At 39.6% G+C, this 21,119-nt stretch overlaps 1 protein-coding gene across 2 annotated transcripts in view; it reads left to right on the forward strand.

Moving 5' to 3' along the window:
- Positions 1-2,010: 2,010 nt before the first annotated feature.
- The window catches only part of SPATS2L (spermatogenesis associated serine rich 2 like), a gene marked incomplete at both ends in the record, with an annotated part of 84,729 nt that continues 65,620 nt past the window's right edge, over positions 2,011-21,119 (forward strand). Inside the window, one exon of one of the 2 annotated variants that reach the window (XM_084255333.1) lies at positions 2,011-2,064. In XM_084255333.1, coding sequence (XP_084111459.1) covers positions 2,026-2,064 — 39 coding nt within the window. The remainder of the gene's footprint in view (positions 2,065-21,119) is intronic. The other variant, XM_084255332.1, reaches the window with a different exon arrangement.

A 21,119-nucleotide genomic window follows, 5' to 3' on the forward strand; every position in this document is an offset into this window, starting at 1 on the left:
CTATCCTCGTGGAATTACTCCCTGATTCCTCTGTGGATTATAACCATTATAACCTTCCAGCTTCAGAAAATGCTGCACACCCAAATCCTAAACTTCAAAACAAAACAAAAAACTTTTCTATCAGATTTCATACATCTGTAATGGCAAGATTATGTGTGTCCAGAAGATTTAGCTAATCTAGGTTAATGAAAGGAATTGTGACTCACAGATTCATCCTAACAAATAACAGCAAATCCAGCTGTCACCTTTGGTCCTTCATAGTTTCATAGGTAATCCTGTATCTTTTTTCCTCTCTAGCTCCTGCCCCATCCTTGTTCTCTCACACAAAGATACATACACTGTCACAAATACAAAAATCCATGTCTCTACAGATTATGTTTATAAATGCCAGAACTTCATTTGAATAAGAAAATTAACCATCCAAATATCTTCAAATATCACGGTTGTAGACCACCTTGTAGGCACTGTGATGACTGATGAAAGGTTTCCCTTTTCGTCTATGGTTTGTAAACAAGAATGATTATTTGCCCTTGTACCTCACAAACCATCTCAATTGACTCTTATAGATGATCAGAAAATAAACCTGTTGTCTTTTACTAGTACCTCTCAGAAACAGGAAAAAATGAGAATGAAATTTAGGTGTTAGTTGCCAAGTGCCAAGGCAGAGGATACAGAATTTACCATTCAGAGAGTTGTTAAATGGGAGACAACTTCAATAGGATGGGTGCTCTTTGCAACGCCTGTGGGAAGGAGTGCTGTTGCTGGGGATCGAGAATGCAGGGTCTGGCCTGCCAGTGCACCCAAGTGTCTGTGTCAGTGACTCTATCATCTGGAAACATACGAAAGTAAAATTTTACTGTTCCTAATCTTTGATAGTATATAATAATATATCTATGAGGCTTCCTATTTGAGGAATAATAGGTTTAAGATTACATATTGCCATGCTTTCATCATAAAATCAACAAAAGGTAATGGACCTGATCTTATGCTTCGTTTAAGACCTAGCGAATTCTTGCAAGTTATACCTAAAATGTGTCAATTCTAGATACTCTCTTTATTGCAAGAGTCAAAAAAAATATAAGAAGGTGCTTCTGTGCTTCTTGATGCACAGAAAGTGTTAAACATGCAAATAGTAGGATGTTAATATCTTGGCCTGTCTATTTGCTAAATTCTGACCCAAAATGTTTGTTCATTTTAAGTCATGCTCTATTTCAAAACAAAATTGAAGCTCTGAAAGATTTAAGATCTATCTTCCATAGTCACGTGTGAAAGACTTAGGGCAGATGAGACGAAAGCAAACACCACAGCTTGATATTTAGAATACAGATCTTAGACTGCAAAGGTAGAAAACCTAAAGAATTTTGGGAAATAGGATTATGGGAAGTTTTAAGAGTCCATTTGAAACTGACAGTCATGGATTTATGATCATTAAAAATATAGCGAAGGTATGTATTGATCTGGATGGATGTTCACAATATGTTGGTAAGTTAAAAGCAAGTTTAAAAGTTATTATATACAGTTTGGGTTTTTTCAATGTTTAAATCTGAAAACATTTCTCCTCTTTCTTGCTCTAGCACTTGGTATAATTTTACATGCATGCAGGAAATAATAAATGTTCTATTAACTGAGGCTGATAAAAGGCCTGGAATTATGACAGTGCTAGTTAAAACAGATACGCTTTTCCTCCTTTGAACTATTTTTGACCACCTCTCTTTTACATAATGAGTAAAAACACAATTAAGGTGCATACTCATCTGTCTTTGCCATATTTCATGTCAATATGCTATAAATAAAGAATTTTACATTGTCTCTAGTGTTATTGTAACATGCTTTTAGATCATATATAAGTCAAACGCTCAACTTGAAAGAATTTTTACTTTCTAAAATGGCATTTGTAATCATGGATGAATGAAATTGTTTACTATGTTGGCAGGGAGCATAAAAATAACACATTGAGAAATCAATTTTAAAACTTTAATCTTTTTTTCCCCTCTTCTTTATAGGGTTTACCCCACTAGAAGCAAGATGGCTGAACTCAATACACATGTGAATGTCAAAGAAAAGGTAAGATAAAGTGTATATTGTAGAAATTCCAAATTGGATATTCTAGTCTCACACTACTAAAAACTTAATTGCAGTGAAAGAAAGGGAAATGATTTTAGAGATACATAGTAAGTCTGACACACAAGGAAACTAACAGAATATGAGTGATGATTACTTAATGTGTTAAGCATATTATATTCATTTTCTCATTTAATCTTGATGACCATAACCTCATAAATACAATACTATTGTTATTTTTTTAAAGACAAAGGAATTAAGACACACAGAAGTTAAGTAATTTGCCTAAGTCCACATAACTAATAAGTGACAGAGCTGGGATTTGAAACCCGGCAGTGCTATTCTGCAGTGCGTAACTTTTAACCTCCTTATTAGTTGCATCTAAGAACTGTTAATCACTCTCTCCAGAAATGGCCTTAAATGGAGATATCCAAAATCTCACCTAATAGTCATGCTGGGTAGCCTTAAAGTCCCTTTCAACACTGTCATGACTCTGAAAATCCCCCTTCTCATTATTTGTGGGAGGCCCAGTCATATACTGAAGCCCTTCCAAATATTGTCCTCTTCTGTGAAGTTTACTCCACTTGCCATATAAGCTACTTTGCACTTAGTTCTTAGTGATCATATACCTTAGATCACATGAGACCATGGGGATGAATCTGTCTAACCCATTCATCTGGTACCCTGGGAACTGAGTCCCTGGTAGAGATGTGTCCATGTTGTACTGTGGAGTTGGGTCTCTAAGAGATCTGTGGGTAGAATCCAGGGTTCCATAAACTTGTATGGGGAAAAAATACATTTTCATCTTTGCCAACCTCTAAATGAAATTTAGCATTTCCTTCTATCATGAATGTAGGCAAAGGAAGAAAAAAAAAAAGCACCCCACAGTTGTAACAGGAATAGCTGTGACTTTCACAACTAGAAATCACAGATACCTTCCTATCAAATTACATTTGTTGCAGATATGCTAAAATGTTGTTTTTTCATCACTACTTCAAAATTACTATAGTTGCAGAACCCGCTACTGTATTGTGTTATTTGATGTTGATAAAGAAGCATGTCTATTACTATTGCCTAAATTTGTTTTTTATTACTACGTTAACTTTATTTCAATATGAGTGCTTCCTCTGTAATCACATATAATTTATTTCATGAATATTAAAACATTATTCTGAGAAGGACCCCTAGGCTTCACCAGACTATTAAAGGAGGGTCCATGCCCCAACAGGTTTAGAAATTGAGATCCACGCAGGCCTTAGTCAAAGGACAAAAGTAAACTGTGGAAAGGTTTTAAGCAGGAGCATGACTTGGTGTGATATATTTTTTTAAAGCTCCCCATGATTCTGTCAACCACTGTGCTACGTGTTTTAGAAATCTTCCTATTAGGGCCTCCCTGGTGGCGCAAGGGGTTAAGCACCGCACTGTGAAGCAACCTGTAGCCTCTGCAATACAAGTTCGATCCCCGGCCAGCCCGGGAGCAACCCACATGGTGCCGCAGACCTCTCCTGTCTTGCCCGCTGCTCCCCTCAGCAGTTTATTTCAGTCAATCTGCCTGTTCTGTTCCCCACTCTGTCTCTGGTGAGTCCTCTCACCCCCTGCATCTGTGGCCTATACCCCAGCTCTTGTATGCATAAATCAATCTTAAAAAAAATCTTATAATTAAATAACTTTCCTATTTGATGAGGACATTGAGGCTTGAGATAGAATGACTAGTGGAAGTCAGACTCTTAGGAAATGTGTAGGAGCAGTTCAAACCCCTTTGTGATTGGTTCTAAATGTGCACTCTTCCTACTGCATTGTTGTGCTCCAAAACTTTCCACCAAAATACCTTTGTACAAAAGAACAAACTTGCTAACTCAAATATCTGTGGACATGGTCAAAAACAACTTCTACCAACAAACAGTTTCTTTAGAGTCTTATGTGTTCTCTTACAATTTGATACAAATCTTTTATCCATTGTATTCCATAATTTATTCCATTTAGTATTTTAATACAAAACTCTCTTCACTTATTGATCAGTGCTCAGACAATTGCAGCAAAATGTGCCCCTCTTATAGCATGGCTTCATATTCTCCTGACTCATTGTCATACTCAGATGAAACTTTGAGAAGCTGGGTCCAGCACCGCAGTGTTGACCAAAGATTGGCCCCCATTTTTATGTGTCCTAAGGATGGATTGACAAGCACCTCAAGTTGAACTGTGGGAAGGAAAGGCACATGAAGGAATCAGAGTCATGGCAACTGATTACTTCAAAGCACAGCTAGTGGGCAGACCAAATCAGTATTGTAGGCACTGTAGTCAAAGTTGGTGTCTTATTCAAAGCAGGGGTGGCATGTGGCAGGGAAGGGAGAGGAGGCTGATCCGCTGGCACATGGAGCACAGAGATGTAGTGTGAGCACTCCATGCCTTGGCTTTGGCGCCACTTTCTTTCACTCATGATCAATGTCAATTATACATTTGAAGATTCACAAAAGGTGGTGTTTTTGCCACTGCGCTTCAGTAACATCAAAATGCTGGCATTATTTTGAAAGGGGGTGATGTTTAAGCTGTAAATATTATCAATCTGCATGACAATGAAAGCACTAACTCAATTAGTAAATCCCATCTTCCTATGTCAAAGGTTAATAGACTTCTCAATTCAGTAAAATAAATCATAATAAATAACTGAAAACCTGATCATTTATAACTTCACATTGATTTATTTTAGTGCATTTATTTCCTTTAGTTATTAGCTTTTATGGCCTTTTTATGATTAGTTTGTTTCTCAATCTGTCACACAGAAAATGGCATTTTAGTTCCAAAAATTAATAATAACAACTGTTATGTCTTAAATTCTAAATCATAAGCTTTTAGACATCTGAGAACAGATATATGCAGTGTTCTTATATGATACCTAGTCAAGCTCTGTGGGATTTTAAATAGTAAAAGTAAATGTCTCGTAATGAGGTTTCAGGCATCCACCAGAGCATCTTCGAACCCATTCCCCTTTGGGTAATGGGCACCGCTGTACGTGCTTTGGTGAAGAAGTCATTCCTGTGCTCTAGCAGCTTTAGTTCAAAAGAATAATTAATAATTTAGCTAGTACAATTCAAGGCAACTGAAATATACAGTTGAAACTCCTGGTGATTTTTTAAGGAGATCTTCATTTTATTGGATTATAAGTGTAAGGATTTAAATTGGAAATATTGTTCTTCAATCTCCTTAGAGTGACATGCAGCTCAGTGAGCTGACCCATCTGTTTTCACACCTTATCTGGTGTCACTTCAACAAACTCATTGACTCAGCCATCCTGACCTGACCTTGAATATTTCTGCCTCTGTGCTTTTGCAAAGGCAGTCTCCTCCCTGTGGGGTGTCCTCCTCAGGGACCCTGTTTTCATTCAGCTCCCTTTTAGGAGCTTTCAGATACATCCTTGCTCCTTCCTCCTGCCCCACCTGAATTATTTGAGCTGCTTCTGTTCTGTTTTGAGCCTCTCTACATTCTGTGCTACAGCATTATTCCTACTATTGCGATTCTTAGTCTCTTTTTCTCCCCATGTGTGCTGTGTGCTCCTTGGGGGCAAGGAGCTGGTCTTTCTCATCTTCATGTTCTTGGTTTGACATACAGCTGACCCCCAATTAGAGTTAGATAAATGAATGTATAAATGAATGAATGAACCTGTCTACTTGAATAGTTAAGTTCTGTAGAGACTTTATTTCCCATTCATGATATTTTGCAAAATCTCAAACCTTCTTGAAAACTGAAATGTAGGTTAATGGAAATGTCATCTCATTTTAGTGCTCTCTTTGCTATTAAATAAAGCAGGTTTTAAATTGCTTCTAAAATCAGAAACTAAGGTTACTTAGGTTGACTACCTGTGGTTCTACAGGAAAGCAGCGTCTTTCTGAGAAGGTTATCAAATACAGGTGGTTTCATGATAACAAGTGAAGTCCTTAGGTGAGCAAAGAGTCATCACCTACTGTCCAAAAGAAATGGGAGGAGGGTCCCCATATCTCACCTTATTAAGGAAATATACCAGAACAAAATCTTTGAAATAATCAGGGATATTATATTTAGGGCATACTCACTTATTACAGCTTTTTTCTAAATGACATGATTGTAGAATTTAATACTGAAAGCTTATAGATGAGTTAAGAATAGGGCTCAGTAATGACTTTTATACATTATTTCTTGTGTGAAACACTCGGGTACCAAGCTAAATTGATTTATAACTTTTTAGATGTAATTCTTGACTAAGAAGGAGTTGTTAGAACTGACATAGACAAAAATAAAATTTAGCAGATATTTTCATGCATTATTATAAAACAGCTAAATAGACTATCATTCAGCAATAAAATTTGGAGATGGAAAGTTGAGGGGTTCCTTATTTGTGAAATGGAATATGTGTTTTCTAGGTGTCCAGTTATGACTGGTTACTAATTTCAACAAAAAGTGATCCCAAAACCCAACTTAGGGAACCCAGTATAAGTGGGAAGTGACCTTCAGTGAAGTAAAGTCATAATGGAATTTGAAGACATTGAGATGATTGACTCCCCAGTTATTAGTTGAGCAGCCAGGAGTAAGTCCTTTAACTTTTCTGGTCCTCAGTTTCCTAATATGTAGATTAAACATGATAATAAAATCTACCAAAATCATCAAATACAATAATAAATGCAGCATTGCTTTAACAGCTTCAAACCTTATACTCTAGACAGGATCAAGAAGTTCATATCTTAATTTTACAATTAAAAATGGAAAAGGAACTCTAGTTAATATTTTTGTTTGGAAGTCAAAATATAAATTCACATACAACCAAGATTAGAAAAATAAAAAGCCCAAATGAGGAAATAAAAACAAAAAACATGAAATTGGACTTGAATTTTTCAAACTTTTATGGTTATTGTTGAACCTCCAAAAAAATAAGTGAAACTAGAAGATAGGTCAAGAGCTTAGTCTATATACTATCCTTTCTGAGTTGTGCCAATTCTTGTGAATAACTTTTAAAGCTGGTGAAGTTAGAAAGGTAAATTGGATTGTAAACAGCAATCATATACAGTCCTGAAAATGATGGAGGAGGGGTGGAAAGGGGAGAAGAGCCTCTTGTCACAGTGGCAGCAGAACGGCGTTATCTCAGCATTTCTGCAGATGATCACGATAAGACTGTGTCCTAAGTCTGTCCACAACAGGTGGGAAGATGTATACTGTTTTATTGTTCATTTTTCCTAGAACTGTCTTGATCATTGTTTTACAAAGTACTGAAATATATGTTTTAAGGCAACTTAGCCCAATCCTTGGATTTAAATAGCAAGAACATAAACCACAAATACACATCTTTTAGGTTTCACCATGGACAGGTTCTTGCCTTTCTTTTATCATAGGGAAAGGTCATTAAATTTCCTTTCAAAGAACAGAGAAACATTGACAATAGTTATTGCCTCATGCTTATGTACAGAATTGCTGTTATTGTTGCCTGGCAACTAGAAGAGATTTGACAAGGGGTCTAAAAGAACTGAATGAATAAATGGAAATGTCAGCATCACTTTCAGGGGATAAGAAGAAATTTACTATTGCAGGATTAGCATCACATTGCTTTTTCTGAGCTACATGATTGGAATTCACAGTGTTTCTGTTCTGCTTCTACTGCCCTCTCTCCTTCCAGCCTTTCATCATACCCCTTTTGCAGCATGGCTGAGAGGTACATACAAGATAGATGGTTATTGCCAGAGAATACAAGAGCACATCAAAAATTAAAACCTTTGGCGGCAGGGGAAAAAAAGTTACTTCTACTGGCATTCCCTTGGGATTTACAGGTGTTTTACCACTATCTAGTTATTTCCCACGATGATCCTTCATCTTAAATTATCCATTTTTATTGATTAAAAAAAGTGACAAGACTGCAATTTCTTATCATGAGCACAAAAAATATGTCCAGATAGATTAGTTAGGTAGGTCAGTAGGTAGGTATGTAAGGAAAGATAGGTAGGTAGGTAGGTAGGTAGGTAGGTAGACAGACAGAAGGGCAGACACATAGAGTCAGCACTTAAAAGTATGCTGCTTTTATTATTATTTTTACAACCACTTTTTCTCTGTAAATTATTTCTTCATGACTTAATTACAAGCTCTTTATAAGCACAAATGGACTTTTAATTTATTTGTGTGTTCAGTATCTTCTATAATAGTGGTAGCATAGACTTTATGTCCCGCAAATGTTTATTATTCAATATTTAGTTAAAAAATTGAACCAAGGTTGTATAATGGTGCTTCTCCACTATTAGGAAGAAGGGAGAATGAAATGGAGCATGCCTTCCTGGGTTGGGGCAAGCATTAGAATGGCAGTGGGGAAGAGAGAGTAATAATTAAGCAAAAGCATATTTTGTGTTCACGTAAGTTCCCCAAGAAGCAGATGCCAAGTTGGGAGTAGATGGGGAAGAAATTTCTTGAGGGGATGGGAATGCTTGTAAAAGATAAAGGGAAGGAAACATGAACAGACAGGGAGCGTCTACAGACTTTCAATCGGGTCTGATGTCTTTGAAAGAAGGAGAAGAAAGGAAAATTGGGTGGGAGGAGTCTCAACTTGTAGTGCAGTTCTAAGAGTTTCTTCAGGCTGCTGGGGAGTCCTCAGGCCAACACTGCCTGCTGAATAACTTCCAAATCCTCATCAGTGAGCTTTCACTATCCCCCCACGACCTCAGTCATTGACTAGGAGCATCCTGGGGGACTTGGGAGCAAATAATCAGGGAGATCCAGGGGGATGGCAACTTCCTGGGACAGATTTCTACGGCCGCCACAGTATTCAAGAGCATAATATTTCATATTCAAAAAGGCAATGGAAGATGTATTTTGTAATTCAGTCCTGTAGGAGAAAAAGCCTATTGAAAAGAATTGGTGAATAGTTCAAGAAACACTGTTCTATAGTAATTAATAAATCCAAATGTAGATTCTAAAATTTTCCTTTTCTTGGCAAGCTGGGTCATGCTGCCACTAGAATAGGGAGTTTTCTCAGCTTCTAGGGCTGAGAATGACTTAGAAGTCTTTCCTTTTAAAAATATACTCTGTTTCTAACCATGTTTAAGGAAACAAAGGGACATGTTAATCCTACTGAAGAACAGTGCTCTTCAGTATGTTGTAACCTCTCTGGACGTCAGTACCTTTATCTAGCAAATGTAGTTCATATGCAGAGGATCTCCAGAACTCTTCCAGCTCTGATGTTGGATGAATCCATGACCTTTCCCACCTCATGACCTCAATGCAGGACCAAAAAATAGAGCCTGTGCCACAGATCAGAGAACGAGGAGGCAAGCTTAGTCGTGATAGGAATTTAGCTGACTCCTTTAACTGTGGTACATAAACTCTCTATACTCAGTTTCTTGCAAAATAAAGGAATTTGATTAAACCTTCTTTAAGGTCCATTCACTGGGATGACATTTCCAATGCTGTCCTGTCTTCTGGGCCTTCAGAACGCCTGCTTTTCAGTCCTTAAAAGTAACTGTCAATAAAAATGTATTGAAAGGTCTACTCTGTGTTTACAGTACAGCATTGCTCACAATACACAGCAGATCTCTAGAACTTAATCATCTGGCATAATTGAAACTTTATGCCCATTGAATAGCAACTCCCCATTTCCTTTCTCCCCAGACTCTGGCAACCACCATTCTTGCTCTCTGCTTCTGTGAATTTAACTCCTTCGGATACCTCATAGAAGTGGAGTCATGCGATATATCTTTCTGTCACTGGCTCATTTCACTTTATCATAATGTCCTCCAGGTTCATCCATGTAGTCACATGTGACAGGGTGTCCTTTTTTTAAGGCTGAATAATGTTCTAGTACATGTATCTCCCACATTTTCTTTATCCACTCATCCGTCTGTGGACATTTGTTAATGTTTATTCATTTTTATTGACTCAAATTGTAATTTTAGTTATTCTGTCCAGGCTGAGTGCACAAACTAGTTTTAACTCTTTTTTCTGTCTTTAGAGGAAAAGCAAACAAACTCATAAAGTCACTGGGAAAACAAGATCTGGTCAGTCAGGTGATACTTTTCACTGACGTTTAAACCAGCATGCCTTTTCTAAATTGGTCAAACCTGTTAAAAATAAAAAATAATATGTGGGTGAACAAGTGAACACCCCCAGAGAGGGAGCGTGTTCCTGGTTTCCATGGTTTTCGGTCTCCTTCTTCACACCACAGTAAAGAAATAGCCAAAATTGATATAATTTAGAGATTAACTTAACTCTTTTATTCTGCCATTTATGGAAGGGTAAGAGTGACCCATACTTATGGTACTTTTTACTGAAAACTTCTGTGAATGAGCATGGAAAAAACCCACAGGGGAAGTGAATGTCAGTAATTACCTTGCCCACCACTCCCCCTCATGTGGGGATCTTAAATTCCTAAGAAATGAGAGATTTTTACTGAATAGCCCACGTTAAAGAAGAAGATAAAGATAACAGATGATAAAAGAAAATTATATTACTTTTCTATTCTGATTAAAATACCAAAAATAAAATGCCTTGTAAAAATAGAATCATCTCATATCTTCACTAATAATTCAAATATGGAATTTATTAGAGGAAGTTGCTAGACAGAATATTTACCTAATTCTTAATACGATGTGGGTGTGACAGGCTGGCTAAACACAGACTTACAATGGACTCAGAGACTGACCCTACCCTAAATAAGGCTCAATTTTAACTGGAAATTCTGGGAAAATCTGAGAAAGAATCAAGCACAATTATAGAAAACATTAAGGTATGCACTGAATACATGCTAGCACTGCATGCTAAGAATGCAGTGAGGCTGGTTGTTTGTCTCCATGAAGATTAGAGAGGTAACTGATACTAATAACAACCTTTTGCTGTGTACATATATATATTCTTTTTAATTTACAAGTATCACATTAAAGGTCAAAATTCTAGACTAAAAGCTATAAGACATTTTGTTTATTTCATTTTAATTTTACTATTTCTTTAGCTAGGAGAAAAGTTCATTTGGGTATCTCTGCTCTACAAGTCATCAGGCTTATTTCTGGAAATTAAAGGAGTTATATCTAACCAGAACAGTTCCCCCTCAAATGTTCACTGACATGATAAAATATTGTCCCTGAAATTGATAGAAGGAAATCTGGGTGGTGATGGTTTTTACCTTTTGAAGCTCATTTGGGATGAAATGCACCAATGACTGCAGCAGTAGCTCCCCCATTAAGTGGTGGGGTCTGTGACCCTCCCCCAAAACTCAGCGGATTTTTAGAACTGGTGAGCAGGAGAGTAGGAAGGAGGTAATACCCTGTGACTTCTGAATCTAAGTGATTCAGCATCTTCTCACTAGTTGGCAGGCTTGTGCTGGAGCTCTGAGCTGCCATGCAAACAGTCTGGCTATTCTAGGGCTGCCATGCTGTGAGGAAGCTCAGACTAGCCCAAAGGGGGGTCCACATAGAGAAGACCTGAGACACCTAGAATCCAACCCCAGCTGCACCAACTCCTGCATCTGTCTGCTTGAAAGACCAAATCAGCCCAGCTCCACCCACCTCCCTGATCCCCAGAAATGGGGAAAAGAACATATTGCTTGTTATAAGCCACAGAATTTTGGGGTGGCTTGTTAAGCAGCAGTTAGATTACTGGAATACTCTCTCAAGCTTTGAGGGAATATCCTCTCAATAAGTAAAATGTTTCTTGGGGCCTTCATGGTGGTGCGAGGAGTTAAGAAACAGCACTATGAAGCTATCCACAGCCACTCCAGCACAAGTTTGATCCCCTGCCAGGGAGGTGACCCACATGGTGCAGCAGACAGCTTCTGTCTTGCCCACTGCTCCCTTCACCAGTGTATTATAGTCAATCCATCTGTTCTGCTCCCTACTCTGTCTCTGGTGAATCCTCTTACCCCTTGCATCTCTGGCCTGTACCCCAGTTCTTGTATGCATAAATAAATAAATCTTTACAAAAAAGTAAAATGTTTCTAAATTAGAGCTGGTATTTTCAAAATGATGCATAAATAGGGGAAAGATGTATGGAGACAATGCTCTAGGTAAATTAGTTGATAGATTAGCAGTTAACCTATACAGAGGTCTGCCCTATGCCACTTTCTTTTCTTTTCCTTCCATATGATCCTGTGCTGTCTGTGATTTCTGTTATATCTCTCACTCATGGCTTTCAATTCTGGGTGGACTTTAGAAATTTAATCAGTGTTCAGGCCCAGGTTTAATTGTTCCAGGTGCAACCCAAATGAAGATAGCCTGTTAAAACTTAGTTGGTAATTTCTATTTGCAACCAAGGCTTAGAATGAACCACTGTTTGATGCTGACAATGTCCAAATCTGTGTCCAGGGCTTAGTTCTTTTTAGCTACAGACTCACAGATTCAGCTTATTTCTACATATTGGATGTGGATATTTCACAGACCCCTCAAGCATAGCGTTCCTTGTCTACTTTTCTTGGAAATGGCACCACCATCCATGTAAACACTGGCTAGAAACCTGGGCGTCATCTAGATCCCTTGTCTTCCTCATTCCTCACATCTAGGTAAACACCAATCAGCCACTTCCATGTAATCTGTGCTTTTCTCTACACAGCCCTGTCTTGGCCCATTTTCTCTTCCCTGGCAACTGTGTTAGAGTCCTAGGAGCAGCTTCATGATCCCCTCCAACTCATCCACATAGAAACCACAATGACCATAAATACACAAATACCATTCTTCCCCTCCAAATAAAACCTTTCAATCACTTACCCTTAAAATAAGACTCAAGATTTTAAGATGGCTTGTAGGCTCTTGCACACTTTTCTCCATGTCTTTTGATCAAATTTCTCTAAAATCCCCTTCCTTTTAACATTTGGTGCTCCAGCAGTTATGGGGCCCTTTCTCCTGATGGGCTTCTACTCACTTGTCCTGTGCTTTATATGTTGTATCTCTTCCTGGAATACTGCATCTCTTCTCCTTTTCTCCTCTCCTGTCTTGGTCTTATTCACTCTTCACCCCCCTTTTAACTGAGGCTCAGTCCTAAGAGGGGGCTTACCTGACTCACTAGGTTAGGATAGGTCCCCCTGTTACAGGCATCCAAAGTATCTTTACTTCCCCTTTCTGTAATATTCAACAAGTTCCTCCAAAGCCAGTGAGGCAACACACCTATCATTAGCTGCAGTCTATCTTCTAGTACAGTCTCTACTTTGTGAATGACTGAGTAAATGAAGGAATAGGAAAATGGACACAAATGATGAGATCAGTAGCACCACTGCAGTGAGTTCCTGTGTAATACTCTGACCACCATGCTTCACTCTGCTCCATCCAGCATTCAAATCAACAATTTGAGTAAGCTATAGATGCTGGCAACTAATATTTTAAATGATATGAAATTGGAAGGAATAGATAGCTAATGCATTCCCTGATTTTGATGTCAGAAAAGCAAGGTTCGAAAAGATAACAGTTGACTGGGGTGATGGGTCAGAACTTCAGACTGGAATTTCACAAAGATGGATGCAAAACCCTACCCTGGCATGCTAGTCACCGCGCAAGTGAAACATGGGACACTCACCACAGAAACAATCCAGAGTCTGCTCATAGCAAAGTAGCTCTCTATGAGAGCCTGAAAGTGCCAGTGCCATCTTAGACTCCTTTAATGGCTAAATGGGGTCCAGCCATGGAAGTGTGGGTCACACAGTCCTTGGCTGTGATCCAAACACCACTGAAACAAGGTAGTTTATTTAGAGCATCTTGTTTCAGCAGTATACACTCACATGAACTTCACCAGCATGACAAAAACTTAGAAAGCACAACTTAGGGAACACAGCTAGAGAGTATATGTTTACTCCATAAAAGATAGAATTCTGGGAAACTCTTTATTTCCTTGAAAAAGGCAAAGGATGTGGTCTTTTGAAAAGGGCTTACGCTTACACACCAGAAAGCCTAACTAGGCAAGGACTGCCCATATCTGACCTACCCTGTCTGACCACATCCTTCTTATCATAGACCTCCCTCATCTTGCTCTCTTTATCATCTGCTTTGTATTCTCAATAGGATCTCTCCTCCCTTAGCCTCTGCCTAGTCTTCCAACTCATCATCCACTTTCCTACTTCACGGATGCCTTCATCCACTACCATAATAATTCTCATATCCCTCAAGGTCTACCACTGTGTTGCTTAGAGTTTGTAACCTTGGATCATTCCTTGTCTCTGTTCCTGTGTTTGGCTTGTAGAGAATTGCTAGAGGAAGCCATGCCAGTTGGCTCCATGACAAACCCTGAGCTTTCCAGCTCTATAGAACTTCAGTCCCACTTAGTATCCTTTCATTCACGTTGGCCATTTTCTATCACATTCTCAAAAGGCAGTGCTATACCCCTTTTCATTTTTTAGCCCTAAAGCAAACTAAATCTCTCCCTCAGAGGAAATAGTTTCCTTAAATGTTCCTCTTCACAATTTCAATTTTTATTATACCTTCACTTTTCCTTTCTCTCTTTTCCTGCTTTCTCAGAATCCTGAGAAAGAAAGTGAAGACTCTCCCCTCCTTTCCAGAGTTTGCTTTCCACATGGATTTTGATTCCATTTTCTTTCATTTCCTCAGGGACTATACTTCATAATTTATCTCTTGTGTTTCCTCTCTTCAAATTCTTTCTCATTGCCAGCTCCTTCCCTTAGTGAACATGCTCAGCCACTTTGAGGAGATTAATTGTGCAGTGATTGCTTGAAGATGAATTGGAGAGAGGAGAAACCAAACCAGAGACCCAATTAGAAGGATTTTTCCCAAGTCCGGGTGAAAGGTGAAGCGAATCCATCCAGGGTAGTGAAAGAGAATAGAGAATGGGTGAGATTCAGAAAGGATTTTGTTGTCAGCATGGCTCTTGAGTTAGTTATTATTTATGACTTTGACTTATTTTCCCACTGTTCTGTCAGCTTCTTAGCAGTGGAGACAGTATCACATTCATCTCACTTTGCCTCACAAAATCTGGCTGAATGAATGATTAGAATTCCTCAAGCTGTTTGGAAAGGAGAGGTGAGCTGCCCCCTCCATGGTATTTTTCTTAAAAAGAGGACATTTTGAGAGAAGGGGAAAGACTGAGAAAGGAGTAGACTCTTGTTCCTCAGAGTGTGGTCCTTTGTACTAGCTTCCCAGTGCTATAACAGACGGGCTTTGCCGTAACAAATTGCCAGAAACATAGTGGCTAAAAACAGCACAAATTTATTATCTTACAGTTATGGAGATCCGAAATCTGAAGGGGTCTCATTGAGCTAACCTCACGGTGACAGCAGGGCCGCCTACCTTTCTGGAAGCTCTAGGGGAGGATTTGTTTTCTTGTCTTTTCCTACTTCTAGAAGCTGCCTGCATTCCTAGGCTCATGGCCCCTTTGACCTTCAAACTCATCAGTGGCTGTCAAAGCTTTTTTTTTAAGATTTATTTATTTATGCATACAAGAATTGGGGTACAGGCAGGGGCGGGGGTGGTGAAAGGATTCACCAGAGACAGAGTGGGGAGCAGAACAGGCAGACTGACTGAAATATACTGCTGAGGAGAGCATCAGGCGAGACAGGAGAGGTCTGCTGCGCCACGTGGGTAGCTCCCTGGCCAGGGATCGTACTTGTGCTGCAGTGCCTGCGGACAGCTTCATAGGTTGTGTCTTAACCCCTTGCACCACCAGGGAGGCCGCCATGTAGCTGTCAAGTCTTTCTCACCTTGTATCACTCTCACTCTCCTCTTCTACTTGTAAGGACCCTCATGATTTATATTGTACCCTCTGAGATATTCAAGGATACTCTCCCCATCTAAAAGTCAGCTAATTAGCGACCTTAATTCTATCTGAAACATTAATTTTCCATGTAACCTAGTGTGCATGGATGACTTGGGTGTGGTCGTGGGAAGGGGGGATAATTGTGCCCACACCATCTGGTCCAGCAGCATCTATATCACTTAGGAGCTTATTAGAAGTGCAGAATCTTAGACTCTTTCTGCAAGCTCTGAATTATAATCTGCATTTTATTTTATCTATATACCTATCTATATTTATGAATTTGTCAGTTGTTTACATGTCTGTATAACTTTGGGGTTCTATTGTTACTCCTCCATATGTGCACAAGCTTCACTTGCCTTCCACCAACCAACCAGTGCCCCTTTTCTTCCTTCTCCGGCCCTCGCCGCTGTCCCCTCTGGACATAACCTGCATTCTGATCAGATTCCCACATGACTTGAACTTGCTTTAAAGTTTAAGAAGCCACAACTAGACTATCTCTAAGAGTTTCTCCCCTTTCAACGTCCCATGATTTTTATGAAAACTGCAATTTTTCCCACTTTCAAATCGTCATTATTCTTTCTAATCCTGGTTTCCTGCCCAAAACAAAAGTTAATTTTGATTTGCACTCCTGGTGTTAATTCCCCAAAAGTCAGCCAAATAGAACATGACAACACCTCATACATTTTTTTTTTTTTTTGCTGGCAGAAAGTAGATGTTAGAAAAGGCAATTAAATTATAGAATTATCCATGATGCAAAGGTACTGATCTGCAAAAAGTATTTTTCTTCTCCACGAAGATTCTTAGGAGAACTGTCTTCATTAGTGTGTAGATAATATTAGTGGCCTAGCAAGTGAAGCAAAACCTACACAGATGAGCTGTTTTTAAGGCATCTCTGAACGGCTTAGCATTTGAGAAGTGTGACCAAAGCTGATTATAAAATTCCTTTCAAAGTTGCAGGAATGGCAAACCCATAAATAACTCTGGTTCTCACTGGTGTGAAAAGGAGGTTGCTGGTTGTTTGATAGCTGCCCTTACTGTAGACAATAATATTAAACTCACCTCCCAGTTTATAAGCTCCTCTAGGCTAGGACCAGCCACATGCAGTGTTTGGGCCCTAGAAGACCCGTACTTTGGGGGCTTGACTATCTTTTAATACTGTGTAATGCTTTGTGCTGAATTACAGAGATGTACTGAAAAAAAAATGGATAAATAAAACTGGATATGTCCATGACCATCTCACTAGACTTCCCACCTCCTCAGTCCCAATTCACTCAGTCATTTAGTCATCTATTCAGCGAACATTTATGAATCATCTACCTACCCATTGTTCTCAGCCTTTGTCACTACAAAGATGTGGTCCCTGTCATTCAGGAGCTCCCCTCCCCATGGGACCACAAAAGTAAATAAGGGCTACCAACACGAGTGCTAGCCAAGGTATGTGAGCAAGGCTGTAGGTGACAGTCCCATTTTCACTGGACTTATCTTTCATGGCCCCTTTGCCAACTGGATTAATTATGTGACTCCATTATTTTTTTCCACCCTACTTATTAATGTTGCCTGTAGGCACTCACTGCTTATTCTAGAAAGTGAAACCCTCTCCAATGAGTGCAAGGACAATGGAGGTTTTTATAACTCTGGAAAAAATGAAGAAGTAGCAAAGGCAGGAAGTGAAACAGCCCCTCTTCATCTCCATCAGTTGTCTCCCTTCATATTGGGTAGTCTGGGCTCATGTTGGGTAGTCCAGATTTGCATATTTGCTTCTGTTTCTTGCCTTAGAGACCATATCTGCTTTGTTACTGCTGTATCCAGCCATTAGTTCAGTGTCTGATCATAGAAGGCACTTAGGGAATGCATGCAGGAAAGGATGAGAGGAGGAAAAAGACACATGTTGTTAGTGCCCCTAAACATGGGCTTCCTGACAATGCCAGGCAGGCATCAGAAAAGGGGAAGGTGGAGGAGAACCTGACCACTCAGCAAGGGTGTGTAAGGCGGTTCCTAAGAAGGAAGGGAGGCAGTCTCCTCCAAGTAAGTCTCAGCCACATGTTTTTTCCATTTCAAAGATGTGCCAATGTTTATGCCTAGAGACCCTTCTCTTTTGTGACCCTATGTAAATGCTCCTGCCCTTTCGTTTTTTTATTTTTTTAAGGATTTATTTATTTATGCATACAAGAACTTGGGTACAGGCCAGAGGTACAGGAGGTGAGAGGATTCTCCAGAGACAGAGTGGGAAGCAGAACAGGCAGATCTACTGAAATACACTGCTGAGAGGAGAGGTCTGCTGCACCATGTGTGTAGCTCCCTGACTGGCCAGGGACTGAACTCATGCTGCAGAGGCTGCCGATAGCTTCACAGTGCTGTGCTTAACCCCTTGCACCACAAGGGAGGCATTTCTACCCTTTCTTTTGAAAATTTATTGAGCAGCTAATATATGCCAAATTCTATACCAGAAAATTTACATGCATCCTCTTTTTCTATTCTTACAGAGATCCTAGCAAGTAATATCCTCACTTTACAGCTACAGAACCATGTTTCAAGAAGTTCATCCAAGGTCACAGAGCTAGCATGTAGCAGAGCCAAGATTAAAACATAAGTCTGTTTAATTCCAAAGCTCCTTCCATGATATTTGACTGTCTCCTTTGTAAAGTACTATTCCCTTCTCAGGCAAACTCAAGTGTTCCCTTCTCTGTAGTACCAGTCCCTTGTTCATTGAGACAGGAACTCTTCCACACTTCCAGGGGCAGTGGGTCTGGCTCAGGGCTGGCCCTCTCAGGGCAATGACTGTATCTGGTTTCCCTTTGTGCCTCTGTGCCTGTCACATAGTGAGGACTCAGCCAATATTTGTCTTCTGGGCAACAGTAAGATTGCAACTAGAAGGATAGGCAATCTTAAATTCTAAAAAATACCATGAGCACTTTCTTATAAAGAAAGCAAAGCTATTGAAATTATAAGAACTGTTGCCTCATGAATATTCGTCCTACCTCTGTTATTAAAATGTGAAGAACCTATGTGTATTCTCCCTGCCCAGGTCTACATAGCCCTATTTGCTGAGACCCAGCCCTGTTACTGTGGATGGTAAATGCAGAATGGCCAGTCACAATGGTGAAATGTCCCTTTGACTCAAAACAGCAACCTGTTATAACTTTAAGGTGGCGTTTTCTCACTCAACACATCATTATTAGATACCTAACTGTGCACCATATGTAACTCAGAGGTGAACATGGTGATTAAAGTGTCTGAGTGGGTTCTGTGCTGGTGTCACTTACCCATAGATACATGTTCACACACATTCAGGTTATAGAAGTTTGCTAAGTGTTAGAAGACACTCGCAGATAAGAACTTTGGGAACTGAAAGAGGCAGAGGTGACTTCTGGCAGTAGTGGTTGAGAAGGACTTCACAGAACATGTGGCATTTCAGCTGGAATACAAAATTTGGACCAGCAGATACCTCTCAGGCCAAGGGCAAAACTTACACAGAGGTGGGGGGAGGGCAGCGTGGGGCTTGTACTTGTCTATAAAGTATAGAGCCAGAGGGGCATTTGGAAAACAGATTGGGGCCCAATTGTTAGTGGCCTTGAGTGCCATATACAGACTTAACTTGATTCTTGAAAGGGAGTAAATTGGTCAGGCTTATACTGAAGAGCGGTCTGACAGCAGACTCAGCACTAATTTGCAGGGGAGAGGCTAGAAGCAGAGAAGCAGCCATATTATGTTTATTTGATAATACCAGGTCTTTACTGATCACACAGCTACATAGGTGGATTGAAAACTGGTCAGAACTGTTTTTGAAACTCAGACATAGTCTCAGTGACTCATCAGTAAGCTAAGAAGAATTTCTAAGGAGTCATCACAGACAAGCTCAAAAAATATACCGTGTGAATGAGGAAATCTGCTAACAGCTCTTAAACCAGACAACTCAGGTACAAGGGAGGTAGGTTAACATGGGAGGCTGGAATCAAGCAGCATCGCTTCAAGTCTGTGAACGCTCTACTGCCCGGCTGCTTAGTGCAGGTGAGATGCCAGCGGGGCGGGCCTGAGGCCGAATGGACACAGCCTGCGAAGCCCAATAGGAAAGCCCCAGAGAGATGTGAGAAGGGGAAATTCAGACACTGAAGGTAAAATAAAAACAACTTTTGAGGTGCAAAAGGCTGATATCTCAATAGCAAATTGAATTTGCCAAATCAGATTTAAGTTAGTGGAAACAAAACAGGAGAACCGTAGAGCAGTTGCTAGGTGAACCGCTAACTAGCAGTCTCGATTGTCACCCAACAGCCTGGGCTGCCACCTGGCCGGTCCTCTCGGACCGTGCTGTTTATGGTGTGAGGCCCCTCAAGGGATACAGTCACGTACAGCTTGAAACTGGGCTTCAGTGTGAAGCTGCAGTAGCAGCAGGCACACCAGCTTGGGCTGTGGCGATGAAGTAAAGGCTGTGTATCTGAAGCAGCGCCAAAAACAGCCTCTGCAAAACAGCCACCGCAGGCATGAATTTTATGAGTTCCCCATGTGCAAACTACCATTAGTCACGCATTGATTGATCCATTCCTCCAGGAGCTTCATTTCCAAATGCAAAGGCAGCCTTTCAATGCAACCTCACTGTAACACTGCCTTTGTCATCCAGCCCTTGGCTTTAAAGCTCTTTCACCCGAGATCTTTTTTAGATCTAAATGCTCAGACCTCTTACAATTCTGCTGCATTGTGAATGTTACACTGTGAAGTTCCTGAATCTTTGTGCACATGTAGTTCTCCTTTCTCATTCCATTTTCATAGGTAAATAAATGTAGTGACTTTATAAATAAGACGGTAGAGAAACAATACCGCTCTGTTCACAATAGCCAAGCCCAGAAACAGAACTTTGCCCAGAATTTCACCAAAATCAGCATTACTGTGGAATATCTAAAAATAGTGAAAATTTTTTTCCCTTTTTCTCTCATTTCTTTAAAGGTTGAAATTCTTGTCTTAATTATCTTCCTCTGGGAATTATATGTAATATTCATAGTTAGATTTGCAATGCGAACTCAGTTATTGACAATTTTCTAAAGATCTATTCAGAGCTAGGAGATATAAAATGACATGGGTAGATTTTTTTTTTAATCTCTGACTATGGTTTCTTTGTCTTTTAAGAAGAGACAAGATTTTGCCTTAATGTAATAAAGCATATGTTTTGCTGAGGAGAGATTAGAAGTGAGGAGAACAATTATTTTTTGTTTATTCCATAATTCTGGATCTTTACTGATCACATGTCTGTGCAAGTAGATTGAAAACTTTGGTTTAATGTAGCTATACTGTAGTAAATGTAATCAATAACTACACATTGCATTAATAAGAAGGGCATGGCTGCTGTGGTAGTGATGGTAATTATTAAGAAATTGTACATA

The sequence above is a fragment of the Talpa europaea genome (assembly GCF_964194135.1).
Source record: "Talpa europaea genome assembly, chromosome: 1".
In the NCBI taxonomy this organism is placed as follows: Eukaryota; Metazoa; Chordata; class Mammalia; order Eulipotyphla; family Talpidae; genus Talpa; species Talpa europaea.